At 40.0% G+C, this 24,932-nt stretch overlaps 1 protein-coding gene across 1 annotated transcript in view; it reads left to right on the top strand.

The window, feature by feature from the left end:
* LOC111142158 (dipeptidyl peptidase 4) overlaps positions 1 to 24,932 on the top strand; it is a 78,885-nt gene that overhangs the window by 15,960 nt on the left and 37,993 nt on the right. The window contains exons 3-10 of the mRNA XM_022495155.1: positions 6,757 to 6,852; positions 7,250 to 7,341; positions 8,677 to 8,757; positions 15,336 to 15,388; positions 15,505 to 15,577; positions 16,646 to 16,766; positions 20,774 to 20,934; positions 22,401 to 22,513. Of these exons, the coding sequence (XP_022350863.1) occupies positions 6,757 to 6,852; positions 7,250 to 7,341; positions 8,677 to 8,757; positions 15,336 to 15,388; positions 15,505 to 15,577; positions 16,646 to 16,766; positions 20,774 to 20,934; positions 22,401 to 22,513 (790 nt within the window). The remainder of the gene's footprint in view (positions 1 to 6,756; positions 6,853 to 7,249; positions 7,342 to 8,676; positions 8,758 to 15,335; positions 15,389 to 15,504; positions 15,578 to 16,645; positions 16,767 to 20,773; positions 20,935 to 22,400; positions 22,514 to 24,932) is intronic.

Genomic DNA, 24,932 nt, shown 5'->3' with positions numbered 1-24,932 from the left:
GTTCACAGTGTTGGTATTTGGAACCATGTTCCTGTTTGTGTTCCTGTGCTAGTATTATCTGGCTTTTATTTTTTCTTTCAACAAATACTTAGGGACCATCTTTATATGCTGAGCACTGTTCTAAGCTGTGGTGATATAATAGTAAATGAAACCAAACACAACAAAATCAGTGCCCCTGTGGAGCTTACATTCAATCAAAGGAGGCAAGCAGTAAACAAGATAAAGTAAGATATATGGTATGATAGATGGTATCACTGTTAAGAAAAAAAAAATATATATATATATATATATATATGTATGTATAAAATAAGAAGGGTTCTAGAGAATGCCATGGGGGATCAGGCCTCAAAAAAAGACCTGGAGATGATAAGGAAAAATAAGCTTTGGGCATATTCGAGGTCAAGAACGTTCCAGGAGTAGGGTACAGCAAACTCAAAGTCCCTGAGGCAGCAGTGGGAGGAATGTGTCTAGTGAACAGCCCGAAGGCCATTATGGAGAGAGAGGAGAGGTACAAGGGGAAGAGGAGGAGGTGAGCCTGGAGTCGTGACAGACAGCCTCCTACTATGTTGTTCCCTTTATCCTAAACTATTGCTGTTCTGGGAGATATGCATTGTACCATTTGGTTGGCCTTTCAAAGTAGACTTTTGGGAGAGACAGCACAGTGATTCTGTCTCTAACAAAAGTTTGGTCATCTGACACTCTGACCTTACAAGTAAGTGCATGGAGGAGGTAGTCCCAGGCTCCCTGGGCTCCAGCTCCGTGGGCATGCATTTATCAGGTGTCACTTGATGGACATGGGGTGTTCCTCTTCTCGAGGCGAATCTGGCGATTGTGATTATGGTCTAATGCCTCCTGCGTTGATAATCAGAAAAACATCCCTCCTCACAAATTCTCTAAGTCCACCAAGTTCAGTGTTTTCCCTCCATGCTTCAAACTGCTGACGCCCGCTGCGGATGGGAGGGAGGGCATGAGACCGGTTCAAGGGAGAGAGTGCCACTCATTAGCACTGAGCAAATGACTAGACTGTGCTTATCCTAGATGTTTTCTCAGCATGATGTTCCTATGCTCTCTTATTAGGATCATTTGGGATATGAACAACCTGAAACTTGTTATTTTAACCATTATTTTATTGCAAATCAATCTTAATCTCAGCACCCCTGCTCAGTACTTCAGAGGAGAGACTCCTCTGTTCATGTTTGTAACCTGATTGCCTAGCACACACTTGGAACAAAACAACAATAAATAGTGTGACATATCTGGAGAGCTTTCTGAATTCTATGTCCTAAGCTAAGCATTTTACATCCCTTATCCCACTTAACCATGGCAAGTCCCCATAGGCTACATAATGCTATATTCTGGTTTTATAGATGAAAAAGCTGAAGTTTTGAAAGATTCAGAAATTTTCCCAAGGCCTCACTGCAAGAATTAGACCTAGTCTGAAATCCAGACTCTCTGATTTCAAAGCCACCAGGGACCCAACACTTTATTGGTATTTGTTGGATCAATTCAGATGGGTGGTAGCCTGCCCACATATGCTACTGGGTGATACAGGGTACGCAGTGTCTTCCAGTCAATTTCTTCTTCTGCCTTCTTGATTTTGCTTCTTCTGTCCCCATGTCAAGGCTGCTATTTTGCTGTGGCAAATTCTGAAGCGACACGCATTTCATTTCTTTAGCATCAATACAAAATGTTAACTGATTACCATATGGAATCCAAGAACTCTATAACCAGATATCTTTTTCCTGTGTTTAACAACTTAATAAGTTTATGAGCCGTAAAGAGCACATTTCTTTTTAGTGGCATTTCATTAGCTACTTATTTACCAAAACAATTTATTTTTGTGAAGTAGAAATATTACATATCCCAGCCCAACACAGACAAAAAAGTGTATCATTGGGCAGCCTGGGCGGCTCAGTTGGTTAAGCGACTGCCTTTGGCTCGAGTCATGATCCCAGAGTCCCAGGATGGAGTCCCACATCAGGCTCCCAGCTCCATGGGGAGTCTGCTTCTCCCTCTGACCTTCTCCTCTCTCATGCTCTCTCTCACTCTCTCTCTCTCAAATAAATAAAATCTTTTTTTAAAAAGTTTATTATTAATGTATACAAAATAGTCAAAATATTCTGCAATCATAAGGTAACAAGTGGTCAAGGCAAGATGATTCCATGGAACTACACTACGTCCTTAATTGGATCTTACTATTTTGGAAATACTTTTATTCAGAAATGATTTTGATCCTACAACAAGAAGGCATTGAGATACCATACACTTCGATAAGAATCTATTATTAGGTTGAAACATTTTAAATACTGCTATTCTACCATTTTTAACTGAAAAAATGACATTTTCAGATGGTCTAACCCAATAGCTGTTCTCACCAGGAAAGTAAAATCTAAAGTTGTTAACATTTTTTTTTCTTTTTTGATTTTGAAATTCAAGAAGACAGGAATCTAAGAGTTTCTATAAAAGCTGATGGGTAACATATGATTAACTGCTTTACTTGGCGAGCACAATGCTTTGAACCGATAAGTCAAATGAACGACATGTCCCAGGCCCACCAGGAAAACCACACGAGCAGCCAAAGACCTTCATCTGTTGCCACAGCAGTGCCCTGTCAGTGAGCAAGGAGACAAGGGGAAAGAAACATGAGCGTGTCCTGTAAGTGTTTGACAGAATAGGTTGTAACTTGGCAACAAACTAGGAACTTGCTAAAGGTCAAAACCTGGACTTGGCACTCAACGTTTTACAGAGCTCGCTTATCTAGATGTTTCAAACGTATCTTCCAATGTGCACTGCTTATCAAATAGCAAGGCAAAAAACAAGGAACATTTGTTGCTTGGTTTGCTCCAATTCAGCAGCATTGTTCTGGGACCGGGTAGCCAGGATGTGGAAAGGAGCTCTTGGGGTCATCGTTGAGTGGGTGAGTGAGCCTGACACAAACCAGAGGCACCCCGGGGTCTTCACAGATGTACTGGGCCATAGCAGGAGTGTAGTAGCATCAGTGTTGATATCTGGGACATCAACGGATGGAATAAAATTATCATGGGCCCATTACAAGCAAACATGGTAGGAGCCCAAATATGGTAGACTTGATCAGTCTATGAACACTATGGTCTGAGGAGAGAATGAGCTCAGCCTTGTCTGAGACGGGGGAGAGATTAAGTGCTCAGTGAATCATGCATCATGAATGTGAAGGGTGGCGCCATGGGCAGCAGGTGATGTCACAGGGAATTTTGCCTCAATGATTTTAATAGTCCAGATTTAAGTGTGTTATTCTAAAAAGCCAGGGTGAATACCCTTACATGAGATAGCGTTTAAAGGAAATACCAATGTACATTGTCTGTTGTAAGTACTCGGTTAATTCTCTCCTTACAAAATCAAGAGGCAGTGGGAGATGTTCTAAGTTGATATGTCTGTTTTATTAGAGATACATGTTTTAGGTTGTTCAGGCAAAGCTGCATTAAAAAAAACACCATAGACTGTGTGGCTTAAACAACAAGTGTTTTTATCTCACAGTTTTGGAGTCTGGGAAGTCTCAGTCACTAGCAGATTATGTGTCTGGCATCTAGTGAGGGCCAGTTTCCTGTGTCCTCGCACAGAAAGGACAAGAGATCCTTCTGGGCACTAATTCATAAGGGTAATAATTTCATTTATGAGTGCTCTACCTCCATGACCTAATCACCTCCCAAAAGTCCCATCTCCTAATACCATCAAATTGTGGGTTAGGATTTCAACATATGAATTTTGGAGGATACAAACATTTAGGTCATTGTAATGAAGTGTGTTTGCGTGTTTATGTGTAAATTGTTCAATATCAATAGGTCTATCCAGACATCGATATCAGCAGGTGATACAGGATTGTGAATGTCTATAACCATTTATATCTTGAGTTGCACTAATTTTGGAATGTCTTTTGTGTACATTTTAGACTAATAGCTCTTGATAACAGGGTATAGATATCTATCTATCTATCTATGTAGATAGATAGATAGATAGATATCTGCAACAGTATTTTTCAAATAGTACTTACTTTATCGCTGTTCAGTGCATCAAAGAACAATTAGATGAATATGAACAACTAAGGGTATTTAGTGCATAAATCTACAGATATGTAGAGTTTCAAATATTTTCTGTAGCCCAGGGCTTTACTTCTTGCTTGACGGTTGGCAAGTTCAAGGGCTGGTTTTACCCATTTGCTCTATCTCTGCTAACAAATAGAAATATCTTTTTAATTTTCTGGGGTGAAATGCAGGCCTGAATGGAAAAAAAAAAAAAAAAACAGGTTGTTTTTTTTTTTAATCTTCAACTTATTTAGCTAACTAGGCTTAAACAAAATCAATAAATTAATGAAGTGTAACAATTTATCTACTGAAGCTGAGAGTTTTATAGGCAGAACCAAGGCTATGTTATCAGATAAGATCCAAAGAAATAAAATCTTGAGAACATCTCCTGAAAGAGCATTTCCTGTGAGAGAATTACCTTTCTACAGACCGTAAAAAATTAACAAGAGAAGCTGCTATTGAATTTTCAATCCCCGAAAGAGTAAGAACAGTTCTTGAAAACTTACGATGGTGCCTGCTTTTATGAGCGTATGTTTGCAAGTATGTGGAAGGAATATAGTATATGGAAAAACTCTTTAGGCTGCTTGTCATCATTGGGGGTTCTGTGATTGGGGAATCACGCTGGCCTCATCAGCCTTGGAGAATGATATCCCATGTCATCAACAAAAGCTGTGTGTACCTACTATGGCATAGAACTGTGCTAGGTACTAAGTTGATGAAAAAGAAACAACCAACCAACCCAAGACCCTTTCTTCAATGAATAGATAGCCTAGCTCAGTCCACCACAGTGGTAGGCATGGAAAAATAGTTATCACCAGAAGCTATTAATTAGAAATACCAAATGAGTAGTCTGGGGGCAAAAGTCAGAGGAGGCATCACTGAAGTCTTGATGAGAGAGGAGGGAGCTGGCAGGTGGAGGGCTGTGACAGCCCCGGAAGCGGTTGGAGATGCTGCAGGGGAGAGGCTTAGGACAAGGAGAAGAGTCAGAAAAGCCAAAAAGAAGGCTTACTGGGGGGGCGCCTGGGTGGCTCAGTGGGTTAAGCTGCTGCCTTCGGCTCAGGTCATGATCTCAGGGTCCTGGGATCGAGCCCCGCATCGGGCTCTCTGCTCAGCAGGAAGCCTGCTTCCCTTCCTCTCTCTCTGCCTACCTCTCTGCCTACTTGTGATCTCTCTCTGTCAAATAAGTAAATAAAATCTTTAAAAAAAAAAAAAAAAAAAAAGAAGGCTTACTGGGTCCAGTAGGCAATCAGTGTGAGTGGGTTAGAGGGTTCATACGTGAAGTAAGTGGAAATGAGCCTGGACAGTCTCATGCCAGACTGTGGAGGCCATGAGTGCCGTGCTGCGGAGTTGGAATCTTTCTGTAGGCAATGGCAAATCAGGGGAGGCTTTTGAGGAAAAGGTCACCGGGATGAAAGTGGCATTTTGGAAAAATCTTTCCAGCGGTTGTACAGTAGAGGGATTGGACTGGGGAAAGACTTAAGGGCAAGATACCCAGAAGAATAATGTCATAGGAAGAATCAAACGGGTTTAACCAGATACAGGTGGTAGTAAAAGAGAGGGAGACATCAGAAATGATTTTCAGACTTTGAATATGGGTTTCTGGTAACAGAATCTAAAACCACACAAATTCCCTAGGGAAAATTATTTTGGAAGGAAGGCGATTAATTTAGACAAGGGAAGTCTAGGGTTAATATGGGGCAAGTCAACTAAGAATGGCCAACTCAGAACTAGAAATGTGAGTTTGAGGTGTGAAAGGCTAAGGTAATGAGTATAGGTTTTGTCATGAATTTAAATGGAAAATATGCCTGAAGCCCAAGAAGTCTCATTCTCTGGAGTCCTCTAGGAGGAAAAATGAAGAGAGACAAGAGCAAAAAGCTGAAGATTGAGTATCAGGGCATTTCTGCCTTGGAGGTCAATAGAGAAAAATAAAGAGATAGAAAATGAATGATCAGAGGTTAGGAGGAGAAGTGAGGTGTCACTGAGTCCATGGGAGGGTTTCCTGAAAACCTCCCCCAAATGCAAGGGAAGGTCACCATAGAAACAAAGATCAATGCATTAGACGATCACCCTGTCTTAAAGGTCCATGCAAAGCAAGAGAGTGTGGAAAGGCACCTTCAGGCCTCTAAGAAAGACAGCCTAGCCTTGTGCCATCTACTACCTGACCACCGATAGCTACTGACCAGGAGTGTGTCTAGTCAAATTGGGACATGCTGTAATCATAGCCGACATACTGGATTTCAAAGAAGTAGTATAAAAATAAAGAATGTGAAAGATCTCATTAATAAAATTTAAATATTGATTCCATGTTGAAATGATAATATTTTGAATGTATTGGGCTAAATAAAATATGCTACTAAAATTATTTTCACCTTACCAATCTTTGCATATGGCTACTAGAAAATGGACTCACGTCATATTTCCATTGGATTTGGGGGATCTAGACCTTCATGAGGAAGTTCACTAATGCGGGCACTAATATAGCTCAGGGAGACACACCACTCACTTGTGCTCTAACCATTAAGTGTATTTCCACTCCATCCATCCAGCCTGAAATCCTTCAGAATGTGTTTTGCATTTTGTGAGTGTAATTCCTATAGTTTGAGACCAGTGTGTATTGCAGTGATCCATTTGTTTATTTTATCCCAAACTTAGGTTATTACATCTTACTGAACATTTGGCTCTTTTCTTTAATCAACAGATGATGCTACAGCTGACAGTCGCAGAACTTACACTCTAACTGATTATTTAAAAAATACTTTTAGGATGAAATTCTATTCCTTGCGTTGGATTTCAGGTAAGGACTTTTCTGGGGGAGGGGACAGATTTTTAAGCCTGTGCTCCTTCTAATTAGGTTGTGGGACACTTTTGTGGCCCTGAGAAGATACCCTTGTTTTGTTAAGCCATATGGGAAAGTATTTTTCTCTATTTACAGGTACAAAGGAAAATAAACTTATATTTCTTTGTTGCGGGCTATGAAAAGTTAAAAGTGAATTGAAACTTTGACAATAATGATGGAAAAATGGATGCATACTAGTGTAATATTCATCACTTAATGTTTTTCCAACTTCAAAATGCTTATTTAGTACTAGTGTGAGCTTAAACCTTCAGTTTTTTTTTTCTGTTTCATTTTTAGCTTATGGAGATTTTTAATTGCAACTTGAAATACTGATCCAGCCATTTTCTTTCTTTAGATCAGGAGTACCTCTACAAACAAGAAAATAATATCTTGCTATTCAATGCTGAATACGGAAACAGCTCCATTTTCTTGGAAAACAGTACATTTGTATGTTTGATTGCATAATTCATTTATACTTTAAGGAAATTCTGAGGATTTTTTTTTCATAACCTTTCAAATCATAAGTACTATCATTTCTCATCCTGTTGAACTCTCTCTGCAGCATATGGCACAGTGGATCTTTCTCTCCTTCTTGGAATGCTCCCTGCCTTGGCTACCTTTTAGTCTCCCTTGACGATTCCTCCTCCTCTGCCCATCCTCCTAAGCGTAAGTGCCCATCAGGGCTCTGTCTTCCCTTGCTGGCCTCTCTCCACAGTTTGCCTGCTCTCCTTCAGTGAATTTCATGCCCTTCCCCAGCAAGAGGGCTCTCCTGTCTGGCCTTGATTCTCGAATGCACATTTTCAACACTAACCTTCTGCCAAGACCAAAGTCTCTATTTCTCATAGCTGGCTTGCTCCTGCCCACCCTTGACCTGCAGGTATTTTAAGCTCAGTATCCCAAGCTCAACTCATTATTTCCCTTTCATTCTCCTCTCAAGCTGAAAGCACCCTATTCCTCTTCCTGAGCTCCCAATCTCGGTAAATTATGCTCCCCTCCAAGTCACGTAGGCTAAAAAGTGAAATTCTACTCCCTGAATCCCCAGAATCTTCCTTGATTCCTCTGCCATCCCTCGTATTTGGCCATTTAACAAACCCTATCACTTCTTCCTCTACAATGTCATGTCCCTCGGATTCCTATCTCCACCGTAGAGCCCTGGTTCAAGGCCTTTTTAATCTGTGTTAGTACTCCAGTCTTGTGTCCCTGTCTCCATTCTGTCGATGAGACCATTGCGTTGCCCAAGGCCAGGGCTGATGCAGGCCCTCTCATCTCATGTCTGCCACCATGTCCCAGAGCATCTCTGTAAAGAGAGATAAGACTCTATCACATCCATTACAAAAAGTGATTTAGAGTTCCACTCTTATATTTCAGGCCCAGCTGCTTTTCTAATTCTATGTCCTCTTCTATATGTTGTCTGACGTACCCTATACTGTACTCAGTTTACACCAAACCTCTGGGCACTCTTACTATGCATGCTCTCTCCTGCATCTGGTTCTTTGCTCATGCTCTTCCCCCTGCTGGGAAATTTCTCTCTCTCTTCCTGATCCCTACCCTCATGGTGGTCTTCCCTTGGTTAGATTTAATTCTTCCCTGCCTGGTTCTCTAACCCTGATCACCATACACCTTGCATCATGATCATTTGTGGGGGGGGATCGTGCCATTTCTAAGAGCTCCCAAGGCATGAGCCACATGTCTGTCTAGAACTATACCCTCTATGTAGTAAGTGCTCAGTAGTGATTGTTAAGTGCAGTTGTTCAATTGTTCTTTTTTCCACTTGTTTGACAGGAGGAATTTGAACATACTATAAATGATTATTCGGTATCTCCTGATGGACAGTTTATTCTCTTAGAGTATAACTATGTGAAGGTAAAAGAAATGCTTTCTTACTGTGACATTTAAAGAATCTTATGAGTATGTTATTTTATAGCTGATTTCTAGTCCGTGAATATTTAAGGTTGACGCCTAAGTACAGAACAAACTGAGGGTTGATTGGAGGGAGGTGGGTGATGGGCATTAAGGAGGTACTTGTGATGGGCACTGGGTGTTGCATATAGGTGATGAATATCTGACTTCTGCTCCAGGAATTAATGTAGTACTGTATGCTAACTCACAACATTTAAATTAAAAAAAAAAAAAAAGAGATTGACACCTAAGTAATATAATAGGCACTAAAAACTCATTAATTCAGCATCAAAAGAAGAAATAGCCATTCTCATTCATAAAAGGTAGGTCCAACAACTGTTTTAAAAGAAATTCATTTCAGCATTTTTAAATGCTAAGAAGTATAAGTAATGTATTATAGATAACAAAGGAAACTTGTAATTTAAAAGCAAGCTTTCATGTCTGATTTGCACAGCCAGTAATAGAACCCCTTATTTCCTTTGTCTCAATTTTACATAAAGTAAAACTCTCAATAAGTATTTACCTTAAAAAGAGTTGTACTTCCTATCCTCCAGAAGAGACTTTGCGAGGTGACTCAGACCACCTTGCAGCCTTCAGGTGCCACCATATACAAACCATTCTCAAGGCGGAGCCTCAGCCCAACATCAGATTCTCACACCTCAGGAAAGTTTAATCACATATCCTCTTCATGGTCAGGCTGGCTGCAAATCGCCAGTACCTTTAACTGTAGCTTTTTAGTTATTCCTGAATTTGACAACTGTCACCAAATACAGGAAGTTTTGAGATTTGTAGGAAACATTAAGGCGGTGCAGGGGGGGTTGTGGGGTGTAGGAAAGGAAAAAATGAAACAAGATGGGATCAGGAGGGAGACAAACCATAAGAGACTCTTAATCTCAGTAAACAAACTGAGGGTTGGGGGGGTTGGGGGGGAAGGTTGGGGGTGGGGAGGAGGGTGGGGAGAAGGTGGGAGGGTGGTTGGATGATGAACATTGGGGAGGGTATGGGCTATGGTGAGTGCTGTGAAATGTGTAAGCTTGATGATTCATAGATTATTTACCCCTGGGGCAAATAATACATCATATGTTAATAAAAATAATTTTAAAAATTTAAAAAAACCCTGTAGGGATATTCTGCTTTGAAAACAAAATACAAAGCTGGGAATCCCCACCTTTGCCCTTCTATTCTAGAATAAATAACAAATACTGAGGGGCCTTATCTCATACCCCAACGCTTCTTTACTTAGGCAAAGCAAACCATTTCCTACTCCATTTCCCATTCCAATGTGGTAACTTTGAATCATAGTATTTACCCTGAGCTCATGGTGTCTAGCTCCATTTCCTGGACATGAAGACTCTCGGATTGTACTACTAACCCTATCAGCTGGGAACCGGTCAGAATCCTAGGCCAACTTCAACACATCTGTTCCCAATTAATGGATTATTTACTTAATTCAGTGGTTTTTATTGGTGTCTGAAGATTAAAATAACTTGATTAGCTTCTAAAAATTCCCAGTGGCCAGGTCCAATCCCCAGATTAATAAATTATAGCCTCTGGAGTGAAGCTGACATCTTTTTTTTTTAATGGGTAGATTCTGAATGAGCAACCAGGGTGGAGAACCACTGAATAGCCATTGCCCATGTTCAGGACAAACATATAAAGACAATGAGGTGAAGGTAGAAACAGAAAGGTAAATACCAGCACAATTTACTCTTTGGCCAAGTTCAGTAAGTGTCATATGTTGTATTTCACTGGTAGACCTCAGTTGGACAACCATCACTAGTAGTTTGTATTTATGGAGTCACTGGAGTTTCCATGTGCATTTAGCTGTTTTTGCTGTTTTCGTGCTATTCCCTCATCCCACTGCCATGCATGCATTTCAGGCAGTCCCTACAGTGCTCCTTTTAAAACCTAGGGTAGATTATATCATGCCTGTGCCTAACCCCTCATGACCAGTGGTTTCCCATCACTTTCAGAATAAAACACAAACTCTAACCATAGCATCCTCAGAAGTCTGTGTGACTGGACCTCATTCCACCCTTGCTAACCCATCGTCGGTTACCCTCTCTAGACTCACCATGCTTGGCCAGTGCTTCTCACCCCTGCCTGAACCTTGCAGTCACCTCTGGAGGTTTTTAAAAATGCAAATGCCTGCAGCCTACCCCACACCAACTAGTTGAGTGTGGTGATGGGGGGCAACAGCAGACAAGGGTTCCCCTATGACTTATGGGCTCCCAGGTGATTTAGTAGTCGGAGAACTTTTAGGGGCACTCTTCAATTTTCTCAAGCATCATTCACTCCCATCTAAGGGCCAAAGTATTTGCTATTGTTTCCTCCTGGAACCTTCTTCTGCTGATTATCTAACAGCATTCCCTTTTTTAGTAATTCAGGTTTAGACTTTCTTAGATTGCTACACCTAACTTTGCCCCCTGCCACTCTGTTCTTCCACACTCCACCATTCACTCTCTATCACATTAGCTTATTTTACTCTTTTTATACCTTTGATTGCAGAGTGCTAAATTATAAGATTATTGAAAGTAGAGCACTCTATCTTCTTTTTTATTTCTTAAAGTATCCACTAGAGTTTTCTGTACAGCATACATGTGCAACTTACAATAATTTCTACTCATTGCCTCATGCTCCAGAATGAGTCACAGTTGCAACCCCTATCGCATGCAGACAATATTCCAGTTGACTAATCAGTTCTCAATAAATTTACCCCAAACAAAGTCTAGTTTTATGCTCTTTCCTTGGAGATCTGCTGTGCAAAGTTCTTTAGATTCTACTCCATGGCTTTTCCATGACAGAGTTAGTGCATTCAGAAAGAGCAGTATTACTTCTATGTTGTACCCTACAGCCTGCTATGGATGTTTCCCCAGCATCTCCATTCACTGCTGAGTGCTCCAGAGGTAATAGTTGCAACAACTATGATATGTTGACAATATTCTAGGGCCCTGCTCAGACTTCACATGTATTCTCAGGAACCTCTCATGAGATTGTGGCTGACATCAGCCGCATTTTCCTAGAGAGAAAATTGAAGCTTAGAAAAAAATTTGCCTGATATTACACAGCAAATTATCTTGGTCCATTTAAGCTGCTCTAACAGAGTACCATAGACTGGGTGAGTTAATAACCCATCTATTTCTCATAGTTCTGGAAGTTGAGAAAGAAGTCCAAGGTCAAGGTGCTAGCCGTTTCAGTGTCTGGTGACATCTCACTTGATGGAACATAGTTGACCATCTTCTCCATGTCCTCAAATGGAGAAGGGGCATGGAATATTTTTGGAGTCTCTTTTATAAAGGAACTAATCCCATACATGAGGGACCTACCCTCATGAGCTTGTTACTTCCCAAAGGCTCACTTCCAACATCATCACACGGCGGGGGTGGGGGGTGTGGGGGGGGTGGGGGGGTTAGGATCAACATATGAATGGTGGAGGGTGGGCAACAAACATTCAGTGTATAGCCAGACTTGAATCCAGATTAGAAGCTCCAAATCTTGAACCCTTAAACATAATCTTTCCCAACTTTGTGCTTCAACGTCTTTCTGCTACGATGCTTTTTTAACCCCTTCCCTGTGTGGCAGTTCTCTGCTTTGAGACTCAGTCTAACAATCAACTTTTCCATAGACCTTTCTCTCTCCCCAAGGCCTGATTTGTGATTCCTGCCTCTCCCCACCTACCTCTGTTAGATGTCCTGTGGTTCTTTCCTTGTGTTTACTTGCCCATATATATCCCCCATTCAACTAGGAGCCCCTCAAGGAGATTGAGCCTGTCTTATCCAGTAATGCCTGATAGAGGAGAATTGCCAAAGTTTCTAACCTTAATAGAAGGATGAGTCTGTTTCAAAAGATGAAGTGAGCATTCCAAACTTTTTGGGTTTCCTTTTGCATCTCATGATGGATCTGTCATCCTGAGTGATCTCAAACCTTCTTAAACCTCTTCATATTTTTAGCCTGTAATATACACCTTTTGGCTCTTTCAAGTAGAGTATTCAAAGGTTTCCCAGGAACAAGCATGGATTGTGTCAAAATAATCCAGGATTTTTAAAAAAGTATGACTTTCAAAAAGTAAGGTCTTAATACGTAATTGTTGACATGAGAGGATAGAAGGATGATAAATGATAAGTGGGAAATACTCTTCAAGGTTAGAACCTTTGGCTTGTATCTCAGCTCTGTCTTATACAAGCTGGGTATCCTTGGGCTACCCATTTCATTGACTTCATTTTCATGGGTAAAATTTTATTTTTTTGTTAGTTTGGCTTATTTCTTGAACAGAGACTATGTGACTTGCACTAGATGAGACTTCAGATTTAAAGATGAATAAGACACAATTTCTTACATCTAGGATTATGGTAGGGAAGACAGACAAAGACATGTGATTTCTTTTAAAATATCTTTAATGTATAAATGCATCCACATATAAATATAATTTTTCATAAATGCAAATCTGTGTGCATGTGTATGTGTGTGTGTATGTATACATTTTATATATATATATATATATATATTCTTCAGTCTTATCTTTTTTCCTCTTATGTCTGTCTCCTTACTCCTCATCTCTCCCCCACCTTTTCCCCAAGTATCACATGTTAAGAACCTAGTATATATCTCTCTCCATATTTTATATTTTCCCCTTATTCAAATAATTCTATGAAGATAGATATTTTATGAAGATAGATATTATTTTAGTCATTGCTTATTCTATAAAAAATAAAATCCTATTTTCCATACTTTTCTGTAATTTGCATTTCTCAATGGTTCTGTGTGGAACTTCTTCCAAGTTATCTGGCATAGCTCGAATTCATTTATTTTTAAATTAATAAACTTAATTCTTTTAGAACAGCTTTAGGCTTAGAGAATATGAGTGGAAAATACAGAGTTCCCACACACGTCCTCATCATCTCCCCCCAACCTCTGTCCCAGTTTCCGATATCATTAACATTTTGCATTAGTATGATACATTCATTACAATTGATGAGCCATTATTGATACATTATAACCAACTAAAGTCCATAGTTCTCATTAGGGTTCATTATGTTGTACATTCTATGGGTTTTGGCAGATCTATAAGGTATAATGACATGTATCCACCATCCTGGTATCATAGAGGATATTTTGCTTCAGCTTTTCATCCCTCCCTTCCTCCAAACCCTTAGCAACAACTGATCTTTTGATTGTCTCCATAATTTTGCCTTTTCCAAAATGTCATATGGTTGGAATCATACAATATGTAATCTTTTCAGATTGGTTTTTCTCACAGGAAAATATGCATTTGAGTTTCTTCCATGGCTTTTTGTGATGTAATAGCCCATTTCTTTTTGTTGGTAAATAATATTCCAATGTCTGGATGGACCATAGTTTGTTTACCCATCACCTATTGAAGGACATCTTGGTTCTTCTAAGTTTTGGCAATTATGAATAAAACTAAAAATTTGTGTGGAGGGTTTTTGTATATGTGTAAGTTTTTAGTTCCTTTGGTTAAATAACAAGGAGTTTGCTGCTAAAGGTATTTGGGTTTGGAGTTTCCTTTGTGCACATGTTTTTATTTATTGATTCAATATTTTTTTAGGTATAAGACTATACAGATTTTCCATTTCTTTGTCTCAGTTTTGATAACTTGTTTTCCAAGGAATTTGTCCCTTTTTAAACTTCTACATTGATTGGCAAAACAATGTTTATAAAAGGTCTTAAAAGCTTTTAATCCCATTTTAAAATTTAAGAATTTTAATTCTTGAGATGGCAGTTTAAAATATCAATGGTATATATGTTTCAATGTTAACAGATACTGCCAGGTGGCTTTCTTTTCTTTCGTTTTTTTTTTTTGGCCAGGTGACTTTCAAAAAATCTGTAGCCCTTTATATTTTCATGATCAAAGTAGGAAAGTAAGTATATCTCCACATCAAACACTTTTAAGTATTTTGTCAATAAGATGGTTGAAAAGTAAAACTTGTGGGACACCTGCGTGGCTCAGTGGGTTAAAGTCTCTGCCTTCGGCTCAGGTCATGATCCCAGGGTTCTGGGATTGAGCCCCACATCGGGCTTTCTGCTCGTCGGGGAAACTGCTCCCCCCACCCTCAAGCCTGCTTCCCCCCCTCTCAAGCCTGTTTCCCCCCTCTCTCTGCTTGCTTCTCTGCCTACTTGTGATCTCTGTCTGTCAAATAAATAAATAAATAAATCTTAAAAAAAAAAAAACAGTAAAAACTTGTATTTTCTTGGACAGATAGACTTCCCATGCTATGGTTAATGTTAGGAGTGATGTTGGCCGTGAAGCAACACTTCAGCCCACTGTGATCTTGAGAAGTTTCCTTGGCAGGGGTGATGCCAGAGCTAGGTTACAGATGCGGTTCAGAGGAATTCATACTAGATGTTCTCTAAGAATCTCTTCCTAATTCCAAAATTGTAAGGATTGAGCTAGGAATTATAAGACATGATAAAATGTGAGATTTATACAATGTCATTACTTTACATGTCATCTTGTGCTCCTATAGCAAGTGGCTGAACTGTCAAGAATCACAGAAGTCTGAGATGTCTGTTTTCCTTTATAGCAATGGAGGCATTCTTACACGGCTTCATATGATATCTATGACTTAGCTAAAAGGTCAGTAACTTCCTTATAAAATCTGTCAGCTTCTTTAGTGCAATAACATTTTTTTCAAAAAGGAAATCCCACTGTGATTTATTCATTTGGTAATGTTGCCTTTTCTCTTTTTTCAGGAGGCTGATTACAGAAGATAAAATTCCAGACAAGACACAATGGATCACATGGTCACCAGAGGGTCATAAATTGGTTAGTGAGTCTCTTCTGTTTTCAGAAAAAAATAATGACTCAACGCTTTCACATGCAGAAGCTACATAACCTGACACAGAGCAGACACGTAAGAAGCAAATACTTCAACGTCAAAGATAGTGTTATTGCCTAAAATAGCATTTTACTAGTCTAACGCAGTAAATAGGATTCCTGAAAGTTTCTGAACTACTACTGGAGAATTCATTATTGACTGGGAAAATACCCATTAAAATTTTAATTTCTCTTGTATTCAGTTTGCTGTTGTTTGCTTGTTTGTTTGTTTTGGGGGGTGTACCTCCTTCCTGCTGGTTCTGTGACCTTCTCTGTGTCCCTATAGATATACCTTCATGTTCTTAATGCTAGGAGAATGTCAGAAGTGCAAAAGAATCTGAATAGGAAGACGGGATGTTCATTTGTAGACAGAATTCTCCCTCCCAACATCGAATGCACTCCCTCAACTCACCGCCCCCAGAATGCAATGGGAAGCAGACATTATTCTGTAGAAATGATCAGGCTCCTGAGTCTTCACAGGCACTCCAGCATTCAAACAGTGTGGTTTGTGAGCTGAGCTGCTTCTTTTTAATATATTGAGTGTCTTTAGAATTATTTGGAGTTATAGCTTGTATACTTAATGATTTTTAAAATGTGATTTTTAAAATGTGAAGATTTTAAAATCTGGTCATCTGGGTGGCTCATTCAGTTAAGCGTCTGCCTTTGGCTCACGTGGTGATCCCGGGGTCCTAGGATCCAGTCCCACACTGGACTCCCTGCTAGGTGGGGAACCTGCTCCTCCCTCTCCTTCTACTCCTCCCCGTGCTTGTGCTCTCTCTCTTTCTCTGTAATAAATAAATAAATAAAATCTTTTAAAGAAATAAATAAATAAAATAAGTAAATGTGAGAGGGTAGTGAGTGACTTTATCTTGCTGAAATTGAGTAACCCAAGGTAATCATTACATTGACATGTCAATATTATTTGAGGATAAAACAGTTGATAGATATCTTTTAACTCCAGAATAAGATATGTTATAACAGGTTATTACTCACCAATCTGTTTTTCAACATTTCTAGGCATACGTTTGGAACAATGATATTTATGTTAAAAATGAACCAAATTCAACAAGTCAGAGGATCACATGGACTGGAGAAGAAAATATAATATCCAATGGAATAACTGACTGGGTTTATGAAGGTAGAGATTTTAAAGCTTTTTCGAATTAGAAAATTTGTAAGTTTTTTTTAATAGTTAAACATTTCTCTTAAAATGGAGAAATTCAATGGCATTCAAAATAAGTTGCATTTTTTTTTAATGTCATCAAATCTCTTTAGCACTCACGATACCAGGAGTCTCCCAGAACAAGGATTTCTTAACAGTAGCTAGTTTCCCTGATGTCCTCATTGTCTCTCAATGCCTCTATTGTCTTCAGTCTCCTCCTACAAAGGGCCTTTCTGTATAGGTAGCTTTTCTGCTTTACTGGGGCATAAAAGCTTGCAGATTAACATCAGATGTTTCTCTAACTGGGCCTACCTAACCCAGAGTTACTAAGGAAAGCTAAATACTCCCACAGCATTCCAAGAGCTGACAAAATATTGTCTGGAGGCTGGGGAATAGAGGGGGAAGAAAGCATCTGTTTTACAGAGAATTTGTGTTCATTTGAACTTGGACAAATCATAATTTCCTGTTTTTAAAGCAGGAAAAAATAATTAGAAAGTCTTCTGAGGGAAAATCAGTAAAAATAAGAAGAACTAAAATTATTAAAAAGGATTATTCTCTTTTAGGATAGAGTTTAAGAAAATATTAGAAAAACATTTTTCGCATCTATAGCTGCCAAGGTAAAAGGCATTTTGAGGGTATTCCAGACTGTTCACAAAGTTGCCTAATGCTTATTAAGTTCTCATCCTATTTCATCTTCTTATTTCTTCCTCATAGTTAGAAAAAAAAAGAAAAAGAGTTTTTCTTCATGACTTAATTTTGGTTCTTACCCAGTGCAAGTCAAGTTCAATTAAATGACTAACATTGTAACAACAACAACAACAATCACTTTAAAAGAAAGATAAATCCCCATGACCCAGAAAAAAATGTATAATGAAATTTGCCAGCACTTGTCACTTAGCAATTGAAAAACACTTGCTGGATAGCACAGCACAACCTGCAGGACCCCCAAAGCAACCTGGATAAGGCTTCTTCCCAAAGCTGCAACTCGACCCTTCCTCGAAACATCTGAGTATCTCTGGGATGAAAACACACCTAACACTATTAGTCCTTTCTTAGGTAGATAAGAGCTGGAAAGATCTCATTTTGTGTGTTGATGACAAACAGAAGAATGGCTTCCCAGTTCCAGTGCGGGTCTGTCGCCAAAAAATAGACTTTGGTTCCTCTGGGGAACTTCCTATAATTGGTTTTATATATTTATGAATGATCCATATTTGGAAAGAGCACATTTGTATCTCCATATATGAGATCTATCTTCCCATGGAGCGTCTCCACTGCAGCCATGAACACTTGTTGAGTGTAAGACTGAACGAGTGGATTTTGAGAATTTATAGGTTCATAAGTAAAAGAAGAAAGAAAGTTGCAAAGGCCAGATGGGGCTTTCTGCCACATCATGAAGGGACATTCACACAGCAGCCTACCCTCTGGGACATGTGTCCCCTCCCTGCCCCAGAATCCCAAATTACTTTCTTTCTCAGTGTCTTAACGTTTTCACTTTGTTTTCTTTCATGATTTTTAAATTATTACTTTAGTTAACAAGTGTCTTCTTTTGTAAAAATAAGAATACTTTATCTCCTGGTTTGAAGTGAATCCCATGACATTCACTCGAAAGTATGAGTATAGTTTACCTAACAAGAAGTGAGAATGAGAATTTTGAGAGGGAGGATGAAGAAGGATAGAGAAAGAAATAAGCTTGGAAGATGGAGCACTCCTCACCCTATGGTAGCTGGGCTGACAGTGGGGGTGTGGGTAATTCACAGAGTGCCAACTACCTATGAGGCGCTATGTCAGGTTCTAGAGACACAGGGAAAAAAAGCTATCCAATGGCTGCTCTCAGGGAATTCAGCTCAGAGAGGGAGAAAAAGAGGTCAATTGGTAATTCTCACAGAGTGAATCAAGGAACCTATTCAGGGGCAGGCAGTAAGTCCAAGGGAAGGTCAGAATGGCCAGATGGCAGGTATCACAGGATATCGCAGGTGAGGGAGGTTCAGGGGGTGGAGGAGGGGGTGCCACAGACACTTGTGCTCACAGCCAGCTTTGTATCAGAAAGCACTGGAAATCTGTTCCCCCCTTTGTTATTCTCCCTTCTCCCTACTATTCATTCTCAAAACTTGGAGTTTGACTAGAAGTAGTTTTATAATAATGGTTTTAATACATTCCTGTGTGGAAGGATATGTTCTATATACAATTATAGAACAATATGTTCTATATTACCAATCAAAACATAGGTATTACCTGTTACCTTTACTTAGAAGCAATTTTAAAAACCATAATCTTGCTGTAATTGTATTCATTTTATGTAATTTGCATCTTGATCTTAGACTGGAAACCAATGGGTAGAAGCCACAGGAAAGAGACATCCACTCATTATCTGAAGAAGTTCTCGGTAGAAACCCCTAGACTCCGAGTCACGGGCCTGTGTCCCTGTCTTATCTCTGGCAATTCATATTCTCTCTCTCTAAGCCCATCAGTTGCCTTGTCTGTAAAATGGGATATAAATAGAATAGACTCATCTAGCATCTTTGTAAAGACTAAATTAGATAAGTGTTTTGTAAATTCTAAATTACTACACAAATGAAACTATGACATAGGTAGAAAACAGATAAAGCCAGAACAGGCTGCCTTACCCAGTAGGTTTTCAGTTACCAGAAGAACTGAAATAGGCATGGAAAGACATAGAGCATGGAGGTGAGAAGCATGGATTCAAACTAGACAAGTCTGGATTCATTCTTGAGTCAGTCAACTATTGGCCATGTGACTATGGGCAATGACTTCTCTTTAAGCCCACTGCCCCTTTCTCACCTGCACAATGAGCTACTGTGAGGTAGCTCACATAGATGTTGGTTGCATATCAAATCTACCTCATGGTTAGCACTCTCTAAATGTTGGTTGCTCATCATAGTAATTATTATTACATTGTGTTACTATTGTTATCGTTGTTACTGTTACTGCCACTACTATTACCATTATCATTATTATTATTGAAAACTAGCATTTGGAAGACACTTGTAAAGAGGCCTCAGGAATCAGAAAAGTGATGGGGACAGATGATTTCCTAACTCTAAGACTCAAGTTTCTTTACTTCTGCTTTTACCTTCCCCCCTCCTCCCCCACAGCAGAACATGAGATTTTGTAGGTTAAATCTGCATAAAGGACTAGGAGTCTCCATTTGGTCTACCTGAACCCTCCATGAAAGAGGTTTTGGCATTTTAAGAGCCAAACAATGGAAGTCCCATGAAGAGACTCAATAATAAACACAGGAAAGAACTACATTTGCCAGAGAATGAGAACGAGTCCAACACCATTCTGGAGAGCAAAACCTCTCCTTTCATTTGCCTCTCTCTTTGACCCTCTTCCCTTACCATCACTGTAGGCAGCAGAGGAGTACACTAACCCGCTAGAGTCTTTAGTTTTGAGGCTAAGCAAAGAAGATGTTTTTCAATTGGGGTCTCACGGAGAGCCTTGTCATTCTAAATCCATCCTTCCCACACCCTGTTTGTGCCAAGAGTAGTAAACTGTGGGCACCATATTAGTTCGATAGTCTGGAACCACACACCACCCACCAGTACCCTGTGGGCACAGTACAAACTGAGCCCAGTTGGGGAGAGTATGCTGGCATGTTGACTGTTTGAAAATTAGAAAGGAGAATCAGCCCCTTGTGTGAAATTTACTTTTAGTATGTTTTGCGGCATAAATTTAGAGGATTATAAGATAAAGAAAAAAATGTAGAGCTTATATTAAATATTGTGTGCTAAAATATTCTAAAATGGTCCAACGGGTTACTTATTTTTACAATCCAGATCTATCCTTGAAGATTTTATTTTTATTCATTTGTATTACTCTGAATTTGGAAGCCCAGCAAATGCAAAATGGTTCATTAGTTGAACTCTACTGTAATTACTAAAGCTAATGAGAACAATATTTTGAATGCCAAAGCCAATTTATCAGCTACTTCTTGTAACAGAACAATTTATGTCTTTTTTCAGAGGAAATCTTCAGTGCCTACTCTGCTCTGTGGTGGTCTCCAAAAGGCACTTTTTTAGCATATGCCCAATTTAACGACACAGAAGTCCCACTTATTGAATACTCCTTCTACTCTGACGAGTCGCTGCAGTACCCAAAGACTGTGCGGATTCCATATCCGAAGGTCTGTGCTCCTGTTCACGTAGTGGTTCCATGATTTGATAGGAAAAGAATGGTTTCATTTAATCCTTTCCTGCTAATGAAAATATTGTCAGTCTCTCTTCAACAGCTTGCTGTGATTACTCTTGCTGAAGTCAACAGCATCTGGCAATTTTAAAGTATTTTTATTATCCCAGGAAAGAGTGTGATTTAAGGTTTTGTAATTTCTCCAAAAACTTTGAGGAATGACAAGCCGAAAAAGATGGGGAAAATGCTTTTGAAAGAGGTAGGGGGAATAAGAATGTTTCAGTGGAGGAAAAGAGAAGCTGTCCTTGAATCACAAGCTCCTCTTATTTGTATAAGTTGGAATGTACCCTGGATGAAGTTGAAAAGCTCGGTTACATATCAGGTTGTATTGCTAATTAACCGATTCATAACTAGTTTCAGGGATTCTGGTATAGATTTGGCCCTAATGTGAATTTTACACATCCTGCATTTGGAATAATGGTCTCACATCTTGGTTTGCAAGGCTGTTCTCCCCCTACGGGATGCATATTTATGAAAATCCTACAGCTTTGTTAAGCAGTGTAAACCTAGGAAGAGGGGGGATTTAGAAGGCAACCAGGATTCTTCACTAGTATCATAATATTAATGGCCACAGAATCATCTATAGGAAAATCTAATAGTAAATGTTTCTGCTGTAAGCAACTTGGGAAAAGGGATTTTTATTTTTACCAACTCACTCAATTTGCTTCGTGAAGAGCTGCCATTTTAGGAAGACAGAGGAAGTAAAAAGAAAAAAAAGGATCCGAGATTAAATATAGAGATGTATTTTCAGTGGAATGTTATTTTTTGATGAGTGAAACTGGCAAAAAAAAAAAAAAAAAACATGAAATGCTCTCACTAAAAATATATTATTTCTAACTAATTTGTCAATTGAAGGTCTGTGTGTATATATAAAAAAGTTTTATAGATTTCTGTCATCATATTGATTGTAAAGCTCGAATGTGGTGAACTTGAATTTGGAGCGCAAATGATGGCTTCCTAATTAGCGTTATTGGCTCTTGGCTCAGGTAAACTCATTTTCCTGGTGGATTGTGTCTTTGGCTGAACCCAGGGTATTCTTCCTAGTTGTCAGCCATTAGACTTTTTGCCCTCTGGAGTCAGAGTATATTTGCAAAATAATAGAATTGATTTTTTAAAAGTTTGTCCTTGTTTGCACAAAACACATTGAGTTATGAACATTCATGATTTAAACAAGAGTGCTAGGGGCTGTCAATAGACAAGTTTCTGCCTGAACATGAAAAAGTTGCATTTCATGTCTCTCTCTTATGTTCATTTTATCTGTATTAGATTTACCTATATAGATTTTTAACGTGTCTTGTGATTATAATTTTATTGCTCTAATGTAGACATTTTTGTACAGTTGTAAACCTGTGCAAAGATGTGGTATTTTTTGTCCATATCAATTCTGTTACTGTTTTTTCCTAGGCAGGAGCTGTAAATCCAACTGTAAAGCTCTTTGTTGTAAAAACCAACAATCTTAACCCAAATACCAATGCAACTTCAGTAGAAATCACTCCTCCTGATGCTATTTCAACAGGGTAAGTGTCTTGATCAGAATGTGTGGGTTGTACAGTTTCACAGATCTCAGGGAGAACATTTTAAAAATGAATGGCAGAATCAGGGGTAGTGTCCCGTGGTGTCTCCCCACGCCCAGAAGCCCTTCATCAGCCACTCTTTGGTGAGCCCCCACTTCATGTCTTCGTGTTGAGCACAGTTACCGTGATGGGGTCGCACAGTGACTAGAGCAGCCAGAGTCCCGGGAATCATGGAGCCTGCATTCAAGGTGGGGGAGGCAGACAACAACCAGGTGGACAGAAAATTGTGAAAACCATCAAAGCAGGCAAGGGGTTAGTGATGGTGGCGGGAGGTCAGGGAAGGAAGCCCTCTCTCACAAGATGGCCCGTGGGCAGTGACATAAGACAGAGGGCCAGCTAGCCACCTGAGTAGCTGGGGGTTCAGTATCCATGCAGAGGAAGAGCAGGCGCAAAGGCCCCACAGGGAGGCTGTGCCTGGTCTGTGAGAAGACCTGCAAGGAGGCCAAGCGAACAGAGCAGTGTGAGTGAAGAGGTGAGTGATAGGAGTGAGATCAGATCACAAGGGCTGTGCAGGTCCCCATGAGAACCGGAGAAATTTAGGGATCCTCATGACACCGACATGCCTCAGGATGTCACTTGCTTAAATAATCGTTGGTGGTTTGAAAGTCTGCCACCGCACACCCTCAGCCCCCTGTGCTTTTCCTGTAAAGATAACCACCTGGCATTGCATGCAATTTACGGCTGTGAGTTGCTTTCTATTTATTTCTGTTCATTGTGTTGGTTTTCTTGTTGCTTTTAAATAATAACTAGTAGATACTGAGCACTCACTATGTGCCAGACTCAGGGCATTATTACAGGCTTTGTATTAGTCTTAGTCTTTAAAATAACTCTTTCCAACAACTATAATTATATGCCTCTTTTACAAATAAGGAAATGAGGCCTAGAAGTTAAGAAAATGACCAAGTAGGAGTCTGTATTCAATCCTGTCTGACTTAGAAGAAAGAGCTTACAAGAACTCTGCTAGCCGCCCTTCTTTGTGTGAATTCAACCACTGCTCTCAGCTTCCTGGAGTTACCATCAGAGCAACATGGAAGCAGCCTTGTCAGGGTTGAATGCACCACATCAGGAATGCCATAGGCTCTGCTCTGTAGTCATTAATTCATTGACTTGATTAGAAATATCTTTTTAACCTATTCATTTGGAGGAAAAAATAAATTATCAGTAAATTTTTAAAAATTGCTTTTTCTGAGTTTGCCCAAAGGTATAAAAATTTACCTGAAGGTTTTAAAATCTGCTGTGTGGCCCCATCCAGTCATCTCGTCTATCAACATTGACTGAGCACCTGCTGTTTACGTAACAGATGTCCATAGGGCTGAGCTACTATCTTTTTAGCACTTACGACCAAGCAGAGGATAGAATATATTCCGATAAATGACCCTGAAGGCAAATACTTCAGAGGCATAAACAGAAGGGCAGAAACATTCTGAGGAGGGGGAGATGGGTTTTGATGACCCCAGGGATGAGAGAAAGTATCCTGGGGCATATGTGGCTTGAGCAGGAAAGAACCACAGGGCACAGCCCAGGGGGATGGCTCTGAAGGGGAAGGTAACCCACGTGTGGGGAGTACAGGGCTGTCCAGGGAAAGAGCAGCAGGGCCTGGAGGTAACTCTCGGTCTATGACCAACATCTGTCTGCTGGGAGAATGAGCCATAAGCCCCTACTCTGAAGAACCTTAGATCTGGAAGGGGCTTTAGACCTCACTCGTGGTCTATAAACTGTTGTAAGGGCCCAAAGGCTTTTTTTCAAGTGAGACAGAACACAGGAGTGCAGGTCCAGAAAACAACCAGACCATTACCACTCAGGTTGCAGGCACAGGCCTTGTCCCCATCTGCTTCCTCCAGGAGTCAGAATATTAGACAGAACCTGCGGGCTTCCAGAACACACTGAGAACAATGCTGTGGGACACAGATGAGCTAACTAAGGCTCAGAGAGGGAAACTCTTTTGCTCAAGGTCACACAGCAGTTAGCGTGGGATCTGGGAATAGGACAGAGGCCCTCACCTGCCAGACCAGACTCATCGAATAATGGGGTTTCGATGCATCGAGTGTTTCCTGTGGGTGGGGACTATGCCTGATGCCCCACTCACATCTCACTCAACACACCGCCTACCGTGTCATCGTCATGGCCATATCACAGGTCTTCATCTGTGGGCTCTACCCCCTTAGAAGCCTCATCCAGGAGCTGAGCTTAGGAAACGTGCGCAAGTTCACGGACTTCATTTTGGCCCCGTACAAATGAACCCTTAAGTCATTGTTTGCGGTTCTTTATGCTGCGTTCCTGGCGAGAACTGCCTCACTCACTGGGGATATTTTGTGTGAGATGCATTTTACTGAGGAGTCGTTTCTGGAAATGCCTCAGGAAT

Source organism: Enhydra lutris, unplaced genomic scaffold, assembly GCF_002288905.1.
Source record: "Enhydra lutris kenyoni isolate GAN:26980312 unplaced genomic scaffold, ASM228890v2 scaffoldscaffold1, whole genome shotgun sequence".
In the NCBI taxonomy this organism is placed as follows: domain Eukaryota; kingdom Metazoa; phylum Chordata; class Mammalia; order Carnivora; family Mustelidae; genus Enhydra; species Enhydra lutris.
Note: the sequence above shows the minus strand (reverse complement) of the source record. Positions and strands in the feature narration are given on the sequence as shown.